The sequence below is a fragment of the Euprymna scolopes genome, chromosome 17 (genome assembly GCF_053919585.1).
Source record: "Euprymna scolopes isolate OS-2025 chromosome 17, ASM5391958v1, whole genome shotgun sequence".
In the NCBI taxonomy this organism is placed as follows: Eukaryota; Metazoa; Mollusca; class Cephalopoda; order Sepiida; family Sepiolidae; genus Euprymna; species Euprymna scolopes.
In genome coordinates this window covers 128,495,188-128,507,911 of record NC_136498.1, presented here as the reverse complement: position 1 = coordinate 128,507,911, position 12,724 = coordinate 128,495,188, and the positions used below count along the sequence as shown (strand labels likewise).

Here is a 12,724-nt window from a genome sequence, read left to right as displayed (position 1 = left end):
GATTAGTTGTACATGTTTTTACAGTAACATGTACCTTGCATGTGACAACAATAGAGATTACTATCGTTATTGGTAAATTACTATTCCATGGAAATGTCTGTTCATGGAATCATATAACAAATTTAATAAGATCAAATAATTCTCTAATTTTTAGTGCATTATTTTAAAGATATCCCCGTTTTTTCTTTCTTTTTTTTTTTTTTTTTTTTTTTTTTTAAACAAAACCTGCCAAATATTACAGTAATTTTTATGGACCATTCTTACCTATAACTGATGAAGTCCATTAGTTTTTCAAAACGTTCAGTCTAAATGATATCGGTAGCCCAAATGCTTAACACAAACTTCATAAATTCAAAAAAGCCTCTTTCTAATTTGACTGAATAAATCTTCTTCCAATAATTATTTAAATAGAATGTTATTTAACAAGATTCATTTGTTCTAGACCAAACCTGCAAAGGTGAAAATCCACAAAGTAGAAACTCCATATTTATTTCAATATACTAGCAGGCCGCCTGTCATTGCCCGGTCATAAAATATGCATAAATATATTTTAATTAATGCAGAATTCTTATTCATTATGAACAGAAATACTGTAGATATTAAACGTAATGTTAAATACCCTTTTTTTTTAAAAATGAAGCAAAAAAAAAAATAATAAAAGAAAAGTGTTCGACTGAGCTTCAGTCTATGGTCCCCCCTTGCCTAACTTTCACAAGAAACACTCGTCTAGCTGTAAACACTATCAATAATTCCCCCCACTCTTTATCTGTGCCTAAACCTAAACGTAGATTCCATGAACAAAGCTTTTTTCTTAGAACTGCACGCCTGTGAAATTGTCTTCCGTTTTCCTGCTTTCCGGCTGACTACAATATGGTTGTGTTCAAGTCTAACGTAAATAAGTTCTTGATGAGCCGTTCCATATAAGTTATCAAATTTACCAAATTTTCATTACTAATGATTACTATATTGTCCAATTTCTACTGTACACTCTTTAACCCTTATCCTTGAGTGGCCTCTTGGCCTTGATAATGTGGTGATGCCTATGTAAAAAAAACAAAAAACTGAGACATGTGAATGCAAGTTTTATGCTTTTCTAAACAGTTCAATTCTTGTAAGTAAAAAAAAAAAAAAAAAATATTCGAGCTGGGATTGAAACCAAAACCTAAAGACAGTAATTCAAGTATGATAGACATTAGGTCAGCTTGTTACGATCTTTAAAAATTGTTTTCAGACCTACTTATTCTTAACATAAGTAATCTGTCATGTGAATGATTCATGCATGCGCATTCATAAAACAGTTGACAAACAGATTGAAATCCAATGACACCCCCCCCCCACTTACCTGCTTCCCGGTTGAATACAGCATGATAGCCTTCAAATCCGATGTAAACAAGTTTTTTGTTGAACCTTCCCCATAAATAATTAAATTCTAGCCAATTTACACCATTAACAATTACTACAATATCACCTTACACTCGTTGACCCTTAACCTCGAGTGGCCTTTGGACCTTGACAAGTGGTGACCCCCCCCCCCAAAAAAAAAAACAAAAAAAACTTGATTTGTTGATCTTAAGTGTTAAGTCATTCTTGAAATACAAAGATGTTGTTCCAAATAAACAAACAACAACAAAAAAATGGCAGCATAAATCTGGTTAAAGAAGCTTTCCCAGGCAAAGGATTTCCCAGTCATGGTCAGCAGAAACATAGCAGTTTTCTCATTTTGATACGGAAAGATAATACTTTGAGAATTCATCAAGATTCAGTTGTTTCAGAAAGCTGTTCTGGCATTTGATTCATTCATTCTTATCACACATGTTTCTAAATAGAAACAACCAAATTTATAGTGACATACTCTTCTCGCTGCCCAACTCCCTAAATAGTATCCCTGCAAATCTGGTCCCAAATAATAGCCCTTCATAACACCTTTTTTGGTATGAAATGATAAAAAAAATTTTTTTTTAAAATACAATAGGCCAAAACATCTAGCATCAATTGGGATGGATGGCTCTCGTCTAAGAGAAGCCCCATGTTTTGACAAGCTTCTGGGTTTGACCTTTACTCCTGATCTGAAATGGAACACGTACATCAAGTCTGTTGCCAAGGTCGCTGGAAAGATGGTGGGATTATTCTACCGCTCCAGAAGATATCTCACTACTGATGCAATTCTCTATCTATATAAAAGCCAAGTACGTCCAAAGATGGAGTACTACTGCCACATCTGGGCTGGAGCTGCTAAAAACAGCCTATCCTGCCTTGACAGAGTACAAAATAGACTTTGTGGCTTAGTGGGGGATGCCCTTTTCTCTACCTTGCAACCTCTCTCCCACAGAAGAGACGTTGCGAGCCTTTCCTTGTTTTATCATTATTTCCATGGCAGGTGCTTGTCTGAACTCCAATCTCTGGTCCCCCCTCGCCAATCTTTCACGAAAAACACCCGTCTAGCCGAATCCACTGTGAAAAATTTTCCCCACTCTTTATCTGTGCCTAAATCAAAACGTGGATTCCATGAACAAAGCTTCTTTCTTAGAACTGCACGCCTGTGGAACTCTGTTCCGTCTGCCTGCTTCCCACCTGACTACAACTTGGATGTGTTCAAGTCCAACGTTAACAAATTCCTAATGAACTGCCCCCTTAAGTAAACACTTCATCAAATCTCCACACTCACGTAATGTACTTGCAATAACCCTTATCCCTGAATGGCTTCCGGGCCTTGATAAGTGGTGACCACTGTAAAAAAAAAAAAAAAATATATTGTCACCGCAAAATTTATCTAAATTTGCATTAAATCACTTGCATCCTTAATATACATTAGGGCAGGTTGATTTGCAACTATTTTCAGAATATCAAGGCACTGATGATGATAGTTGGGATTTGATATGACAACAGATACCAAAAATTAGCTTCATATTTTGAACAGAAAATTGAGCATTTACGATTAAAAATCATGTGGAAAAATGCTGAGAAATCCTTCATTTTCATAGCATTTTACACAACACTGACTTTGAAATTTCACTATTTTTATAAAAAGTTCAATTAAAATTGATATATTTATATGAAATACATTGAAAGAAAAATAAATACATTAATTATAATTTTAATTATGAACCACAACTAGCAAAATATCTCAACTTTTACTGCATTGATTAAAAAAAATTGTAAAAAGAGCTAATTAGCAACTAAGTCTTTTAAATTTCACAATTCAAAAAGATACGTGGAGATGTATTACACAATATAACAACTCGATACAAGTTACAGAACCATGCATTTTAATTTTTTATTAAATGCAATAATAAAAACTTTTATAATAAAACTAAATTGCTCTGTGTAATTTCCTTTCGAGGAAAATGAAGGTCTAATTTGCTGGCACAATGACTTTGTAATAATGTGCCTATGTGTTGCTTCCTAGTCATTTACAACTTTTTGAGAAAAATAAAATTTGACCAGAGGTGGTTGCAAAATTGATAGCAATAATCTTTTTCAGTCTTTTTCTTATTTTAATTGTTCACTGTTTCTGGTAAAAAAAACAACACAAAAATAAACAATTATTTGAAAACACTTATGTTTTTTTTTTTATATTTTTGTGATAAATAAAACTGACTATTGTTTGGGTAAATTGAGAAAACTAATAAAAATTTAATGGATAAATATTTATTTACCTAATGGACAAAATCGATTAAATGCTTTCTTCTCTCATATTCAATTCATCTGAGTTTATCATCGATATTATATTTTCTGGAAGTAGTGCAAAAACAGTATATTTTGAACAGTTTTAAACAGTAATTTGGATTTCAGTTAACTGTTTTGTTCTCTGAATCATTAAAATATACTGTTGTTGGTTAAAAAAACTATTGTCAGTTTTGATCTCAAACCAACTAACTGCATACACTTGGATGATAAATTTGACCAGGAAGTTTAATTTATCATAGTGTTTGAGAATAAAATACATCTGGTTCATAAACACATTAAGGTCCCAATTTTCTAAGCTGTATATCTTGAGTTAACTTCTTGAGAAATGCCAACAGCATACTCAGAAAGTAGCCTCTGGTCTTAACTTCAATTATTTGTTTCTTCTGCTGTCAGATAATGATGATCGGGAGGGGCACTGATTTTTTTAGAATTCTACTTGAGGCAAATCTTGATAATTATTGATACAAAGTTTCCCCAAAGGATCAGTAAATGTTGTTGGGCTTTTTGTTGTTCCGTCAGTTAATTTAAAACTTGCTCTAAGTGGAAGTTCTTGTGGAACCTGAAAATTTCCAAATTTGCATGTTTAATAAGAGCCAGAATAAATAATAAATATCAATATATTTTATTTTCCACAAAAACGGAACATAATTACAGGTGAATCTATAGAATTAATTTTATCTCCTTGTTAGAAGAACAAGTGCAGACTGTGTCTTGTTTGACAATTTTCTGTCTTGCACTTTACTGCAAAGTCATCACATCTCAAGACAGGAAGTTTACAGCTACAAGAAAATATATCAAATAGTCTGTCTAGCAGCTCCTTCATTCTTTTCACTTTGGATGCTGTAAGAGATTTCCTGTCAATCTGTTTGGCCCTCTTATAGCAAAATATATTGACCTTCTGTCCTATATAACATTCCCTTAACAAGGGCAATTGTGGATTAACTGCTTGCCAGATACTAATTAATTCCTTTGCAATTAACTTAGAAATCTCACTATTTTTTAAGTGGAGATAACTGTTTTTGAGGAAATACGTCCAAGGATGGAATACTGTTGCCATATCTGGACAGGAGCTGCTAAAAACAGCCTATCCTGCCTTGACAGAGTACAAAATAGACTTCCTGGCTTAATGGGGGATGCCCTTTTCTCTACCCTGCAACCTCTCTCCCACAGAAGAGACGTTGCGAGCCTATCCTTGTTTTATCGTTATTTCCATGGCAGGTGCTCGTCTGAGCTCCAATCTCTGCCCCCCCCTCGCCAATCTTTCACGAAAAACACCCGTCTAGCCGAATCCACTGTGAAAAATTTCCCCCACTCTTTATCTGTGCCTAAATCAAAACGCGGATTCCATGAACAAAGCTTCTTTCTTAGAACTGCACGCCTGTGGAACTCTGTTCCGTCTGCCTGCTTCCCTCCGGACTACAACTTGGATGTGTTCAAGTCCAACGTTAACAAATTCCTAATGAACCGCCCCATTAAGTAAACACTTCATCAAATCTCCACACTAACGTAATGTACTTGCAATAACCCTTATCCCTGAGTGGCTTCCGGGCCTTGATAAGTGGTGATCACTATGTAAAAAAAAAAAAAATAACTAACTGGATGCTGTTTCATCCAAATGACAAGGTGAACCAGCAAATTTTGTGAACCACAAGTTAAAACTGAACATCATGCTTTTACTGACATTCTAATCTGAAAAGTAAAATAAATGGATTATAAACGAAACTGTTTTAGGCTATCTTCCAGTTTCATACATAAAAAAAATAAGCGCTTCTTATAAGAAATAATGAAAAACTTTGTAGAGTTGAATTAGATGTATTGAAGAGAGGACCAAACCAAATCAGAGGCATAATGGTGTTAAGTTTAGACATTTTTAGCAGACTTTAGCTCCTCCCTCGATAACATGAATTTATCCATAAAGAGATTCATTCTTGCTGTAGCTGTGCCATTTTAAACGAGTGTTTAGAGTTTGAAAAACCAGTGTTTGTGCATCTATGTTACCATGCTATTTTTAATAGTATTTTCAAGTTAAAATTTAATTTTTATGATATTTTTGTTTATTAAATTGTTAGGTGAAAGTACAGAATAGTTACAACACACCCTCCCACTCTCTCTATGTTAAGAATGGCTTTCTAAATAATAAAGTTATTTTAACACAATAACATAGATGCACAAATACCGAAAAACTTTTAAAGCAGTTTCCTTATTTACTCGTATTAACCTTTGTGGGTTATCTGATTTTAAAACTATAATTTTAGAAGAAAAATACTGCTTAAAAACAATTACTCCCTAAAAATAAAAAATAAAAATTTGCCACTAATTTTCTGCAAAGTATTTTTTTTACTAAGTAGAAAAACTTGAACATTTACGTGGTTATATTTCATAAAGAATGTGTAAAATAAATGTATGGGCTAGTTTTAATATAAAACTGGAGCATTACCATATTTTAATAAAAATTTCAAATAGAATTTGGTGTGAAATGTTAGCTTAGTGCAAAAATGTTCTTTTACATTCATTTCAACATAAAAAAAAAATTACATTTTTGCACCAACCTAATAGAAAAACAAATAAAAAAAAATAAAACAAATATGTTTAAATTCACTGCAGATACTTGAAATATAATAATATATATTTTAAACAAGTCTTTTTCATTTTTCCTTTCGAAATAATTAAGCCTAAAGTGTAATGTTTTCAAATTAAATAATAAACAAACATTAATTTTCAATAACAATAACAAGCATGTTTGCAACGGTGAAATCTAAAATGTTCGCACCCCCAAAAGTTCCTGAAATGAAAACGCAAACTTTGGTCGCTATTATTTAAAAAACATAATTTTACCTTTACACTTAATATTTATTTTTATTAATTCATTATCCTCACTCATTTTATTTAAAAATGTAGTTTAAAACATATTTTAAATAATGATTCCATTTTCCTAACAGTACGGATTGTTTTGATGACGGGACATTCTTGACAATTCACTGAAAAACTTTTAATATACTTCAATTTTTCAACTTTCAAAGTCATTTCCTCAAGCAAAGATAACGATTTTGAAAAAAATATTTTGTGTAGGTCTTTTCTATGTCAAACCCCAGCTATCATCACCATTGCATCGCCGAGGTTCCAAAATCGACCTGCTCTAATATACATGTGAAAAAAAATTGACAATTCAGGTTCATTTAAAGGTAAATTCTGTTATTTGACAATAAGAAGGTATCAATTTTTCCAAATGACAGCATTTGAACATGGACTATTAATGATGATATCAAATAATATTGAATAATATTGAGCAACTATGACTGAAGATATTGAATAGTAGTCAGCAACTAGGATGTAAGATATTAAATATCATTGAATATTATTTACCAGCTCCTACTGAAGATATATAATACTATTTAACAACTCTCACTCAAAATATTGAATAATGATGAGCAACTATTATTGAAAATATGGATTGTTTTTCATGATTAAAATCTAGATGCGATACTTAATTAATTTTCCGTTCTTATTACAGAATATTGATGTTAAATCATGGCATGAGATTTTCAAGAAGCTTCCATCGACAAGACAAAAATTGAATGATCGTCTCCTTGAAAACAATTCAGTGCTTAACCAGTTTGACATTGGCACTTTGAATATCAGCCATTCTGCTGATGCGGCACTCTTGGAAGAATTGCAGATGATCCGGAATATAATGGAGAAAGTAAGTGGACTCAAAAAAAATTTCTTTTCTTTTTATCTATATCTATATATCTATAAAAGTGAAAGTGTCTGTGTACATTTCCCTACACAATATCTCTGTCAATTTTAAGCCTACAGACTCAAAATTTGATATCCAGGGTACTGAAATTTGGGAAAATCTTTGTAATCCATTTTTGGCCAGAAATTTGTCTGTTAAGAAGTCAAAATTCAATGATTTGATCTTTGAGAACTCTACCAAACTCCTGCAACAATTTTGGGTCTAAACACTTGAAATTTTAGATATAGGTTCCTTGGACATGGATCTAACTTATTAACTTGATTTGAGTCGAAAACAATAAATGTTAAGGGGTCATAATAGGGGTCAAAGTTAAAACAAAAACTTGACCGCTGCGGTCTCTACCAAATTACTCAGCCAATTTCTGGTCTAAACATTTGAAATTTTACATAAAGGGTATTCAGTGATAGGGCAAGGTTTTTAATAGGTTTGGGTTGAAAATTTGAGCTACCAATATATAAATGTATATATGTATGTTTGCATGTCTGCCTAAAACTTTCGACAGAGGCGACGGATTTTCACAAGATCAGTATCGTTTTTAAGCTCGATCTTTCAGATTAATATCTTCACCTTCAACTGGGCACTTTTCTACAGGGAGGTGTCGCTTTTTTTTTTTGCCGATATTGTCGACAATATCGGCAAAAAGAAAAAAAAAAGCGACTCCTCCCTATAGAAAAGTGCCTAGTTGAAGGTGAAGATATTAATGTTTTAGCCAATTTTTCGATATTTGTCATCTGAAAGATCGAGCTTAAAAACGATTGGCTTTGGTCATGCGTGTGGTATTAAGCTCTTGCAGTTTTTAATGTAAATGCTGGACACACTTGGGGTTTTGGAAGTACTTGACATAAATCCTAGATCTATAACATCACACCAAAGCTATAATTATTTATGTTATGGTAATGTTTTAAGCTCTATAAGGAAGTCCAAATAGATCAGTTGGTAAAACCTCAGACTGAAGATCTCAAAGTTTTGATTTCCAATTATACCATTTTTATTTATCTGTTGGGAATTTATTGTTTAAAATCAGTCGAACAGTACAAGTGCATTGCTGCCAGAGTTTTATGTATGTCTTATCAATAAAAGTGCTTATATAAAAAAAAGTCTGGAAACTTATTGAAAGCACCTGCTTATTTAAAATGAATGGTATATTTCCCATTTCTAAAAGTAGTTAAGATCTTTGATATTTTGTAATGAAAACTTTTGCATCGCTTTTACGTTAAAAAACTTTGTGACAGGCTGATTGGCAGATGGACAAAATCTATTTGTATAAAATGTGTCCAGACTTTATGGACACCTCGTACGATAGATTGCTCTCTACCTGCCAGAAATGGTTGTAATCTACTGAACAATGCTGCTGTTGTTTTAAGATGTACAAAATTTTACACGATTAATTATCTTTATTTTAAAATTACTGCATAAACTGCATGTTAGGCATGAACGCGATTAAGTGATGATACTGTTACAAGAGTCGGCTAAAATGCACGATGACAAAGATTCCCCCTCTTCCGTGATTAGATTTTTATTCAATCATTGAAAAGAGAAGATAAACAAGTCATTCAAAACGTCCATGCGTGAAGTTACTAACAGAAATGGTGCGGACGGATGGCCCCTCCATCCCTCCTCATTATGTCATGCATTTCTTTATCCCCTTACCCTCCCCATGTTCATTCTTCCTATTTCATAAAAAGAGAGGGATTATATATACACTCATGAGCAAAAAAAAATGGGCCAAGAGTGAAAGAAGGATGAAATTGATTTTTCAATATTTTTCCATGAATTTTTGTTAATTTTAACTGAAAATTTCTATTTTGCAGATCATTATTATTATAGCATAGAGTAATAAGTGGAAAAATTAATCCTGAAAATGGTAAGACTGCATCTTGGTGAGGATATAAAAAACAAATTGCAGGATTAAGGCAGTCCAAAATGACTTACAAGCAGATTTTTGATATTTTAAGAAAAGAAAATATGAAAATATCTCTTTCTGTAGTGAAGCGAATTGGTCAAAGGTTCGAAGTCAAATGCTCGTGAAAAGGGAAATCTGGATCTCGTCGTCCTTAAGCATCGACTTTGAAGGACGACCACAGGCTTAAATTAACTGTTTTGAAGGATTACAATTGCGTGTTCATGTATACCAAAATGGCCACCAGCGATAACATAAGAAATGATATTGCTTAATATCCGGAAAACTACTTATTTGCAGAAAATTTAAATGCGTTAAAATATTCGTTTTCAGCATAACCTAAAACATAAAAGTAATGTTAAGGTGGAAACAAGATAAAAAATTACTTATTTATTTCTTTGTTTACACTCATGAGCAAAAAAAAAAAAAAAAAATGGGCCAACAGTGAAAGAAGGAAGAAATCGATTTTTCAATATTTTTCCCTGAATGTTTGTTAATTTTAACTGAAAATTTCTATTTTGCAGATCATTATTATTATAGCATATAACAATAAGTGGAAAAATTAATTTTAAAAGTGGTAAGACTGCCTCTTGGCGAGGATATAAAAAATCGAATTGCAGGATCAAGGCAGTCCAAAATGACTTACAAGCAGATTTTTGATATTTTAAGAAAAGAAAATGTGAAAACATCTCTTTCTGTAGTGAAGCAAATTGGTCAAAGGTTCGAAGTCGAACACTTAGTAAAAGGGAAATCTGGATCTGGTCGCCCTAGAGCATCCACTTTGAAGGACGACCACAGGCTTAAATTAACTGTTTTGAAGGATAAAAAGAAAAGTTATGTTGACCATAGCAAAGAATTCAAAACAGGAGCTGGAAATTCTTTCTAGATATACAATATCTAGACGACTGAAAGAGATGGGATTTTTCTCTAAAAGGTGTGCAAAGAAGCCATTTTTATCTAAGAAGAACATCAATGATAGAAAGAGATTTTTCTCGTGTTATGGCAAGAAAGATACAGACTGGTTCAGGAATGTTTTCTGGTTAGATGAATCAAAATTTTGTCTTGTTAGTGATGCTCGCGATGCTCCTAAACAGTGCAATCTAAGAACTAGAGAAAGATTTTCACCAAGTTGCATAAAAACAACAGTTAAACACAGGAATGGAGAGATAATGGTATGGGGAACTTTTACTGCAGCAGGAGTTGGGGAACTTATTAGATGTGAGAAGGCAATCAATGCAAAAGAATACATTCAAATATTAGAAACAGGGCTGTTACTAAGCATCCAGAAGCTGAGAATATCCCAGAACATTATTTTTCAACACGATAATGCCCCTGCACACACTGCTACAGTCACAAAAAATGGGTTTTTGATAATTCAATTGATATGATGTTTTGGCCAGGTCAAAGCCCCGATTTAAACCCAATTGAGAATATTTGGTTGATAATATCTCGTGCATTGGTCGGAAGAACTTTTGAGAACAATGACAAACTGTAGGAAGCTGTGCAAAGCGAATGGAATAGCATCTCCTCTTCAGTGTTCCACTTTGGTTGAGAGCATGTCTAAAAGGATTGATCTTTTAAAGAAATCAAAAGGAATGCGATTCCATACTAAGCATTTATTAAAGTAAATATCTTGTTCTGTGTTATTAGTCTTGTTTAAGTTTCCTTGTTCAATTGTTCTTTGTTCAATATAGCTTTTAGTGCAATAAAATGTATAAAATTTGTTTGGCCCATTTTTTTTTTTTTTTTTTTTTTTTTTTTTTTTGCTCACGAGTGTATACACACACATATTTTTTTTCATAAGTTTTGGTTTCGATTCAAGCTGATGTGCCCAAGTCATATGGATATATTTTTCTCTTTTTGAAATTGAAACTTTACAATATATAGAAACTTTAACTCTATAATAATATATACGAAATCTGCAAGAATTAAAATATCATATTCAAGTGTACTTTATGACCGGGCTACACCAGGTGTCCCTGCTAGCTTAGATAAATACTTTTGCCGTTGTAATAAAATATCTACAATAATATCAGAGCGTCTCCATTTACACTGAACATCTACAGAATACCAACATCAATATATTACATATGAAAGAGTCCCCTGTGGAATTTTCATATGACGTGTTAATAATAATGATACATAATAATAGTAGTATTAATAATAATAATAATAATAAAATACATAATATTAATAGTAAAAATGATAATAATAGTAGTAACAATAATAAAGTACATAAAAATAACAGTAATACATAATAATAATAAAATATTTATAATATTAATAATAAAATACATTATTAATAATAATTATAATAAAATGCATAAAAATAATAAAAATACATAATATTAATAAAATATATAATATTTATAATATTAATAATAAAATATATTATTAATAATAATAGTAATATTAATTATAATAATAAAATACATTAATATTACGATTTTTAATTTTTGAGATGAGGGATGATTGGTTTTTTTTTTGTTTGTTTATTTTTACATGGAAGTCACCACTTATGAAGGCCTGAAAGCCACTCGGGGATAAGGGTTATTGTGTGTAAAGTAGTCAATGGGATAGTATCGTAGTAATCGTTAGTAATGGAGATTTGATAAAGTGTCTTACTTAAGGGGGCGGTTCATCAGGAATTTGTTTATGTTGGACTTGAAGACATCAAAGTTGTAGTCAGGTGGGAAACAGGCAAATGGAAGAGAGTTCCACAGAAATGGACTTCTAAGAAAGAAACTTTGTTCATGGAATCTACGTTTTGATTTAGGTACAGATAAAGAGTGGAGAAAATTACTGACAGTGGTTTCAGCTAGATGGGTGTTTATCGTGAAAGATTGGCGAGGGGGGGGGCAAAGATTGGAGCTCAGACAAGCACTTGCCATGGAATTAACGATAAAACAAAGACAGGCTCGCAACGTCTCTTCTGTGGGAGAGAGGTTGCAGGGAAGCGAAAAGGACATTCCCCACTAGGTCATGAAGTCTATTTTTGTACTCTGTCAAGGCAGGATAGCCTGTTTTTAGCAGCTCCTGCCCAGATGTGGCAGCAGTACTCCATCCTTGGATGTACTTGGCTTTTATATAGATAGAGAATTGCATCAGTAGTGAGATGTCTTCTGGAATGGTCGAAGGATCCCACAATTTTCCCAGCGACCTTGGCAACAGACTTGATGTACGTGTTCCATTTCAGATCAGGAGTAAAGGTCAAACCCAGAAGCTTGTCAAAACATGGAGCCTCCCCAAGACGAGAGCCATCCATTTCAATTGATGCCAGATAGGGATCAGAGTGTTGATGATGTAAAGATAGGAGCTTGGTTTTAGATGCATTAAAAGTAACCAACCACCTCTTCCCCCACTGTACCACATGCTCAAGA

The 12,724-nt window shown here is 32.7% G+C and overlaps 1 protein-coding gene across 1 annotated transcript in view; it reads left to right on the top strand.

Annotated features, from left to right (window-relative positions):
• Positions 1-12,724, top strand: part of LOC145296968 (renin receptor-like) — a 110,646-nt gene that overhangs the window by 46,755 nt on the left and 51,167 nt on the right. Inside the window, exon 5 of the mRNA XM_080143197.1 lies at positions 7,199-7,387. Within this exon, the coding sequence (XP_079999323.1) occupies positions 7,199-7,387 (189 nt within the window). The remainder of the gene's footprint in view (positions 1-7,198; positions 7,388-12,724) is intronic.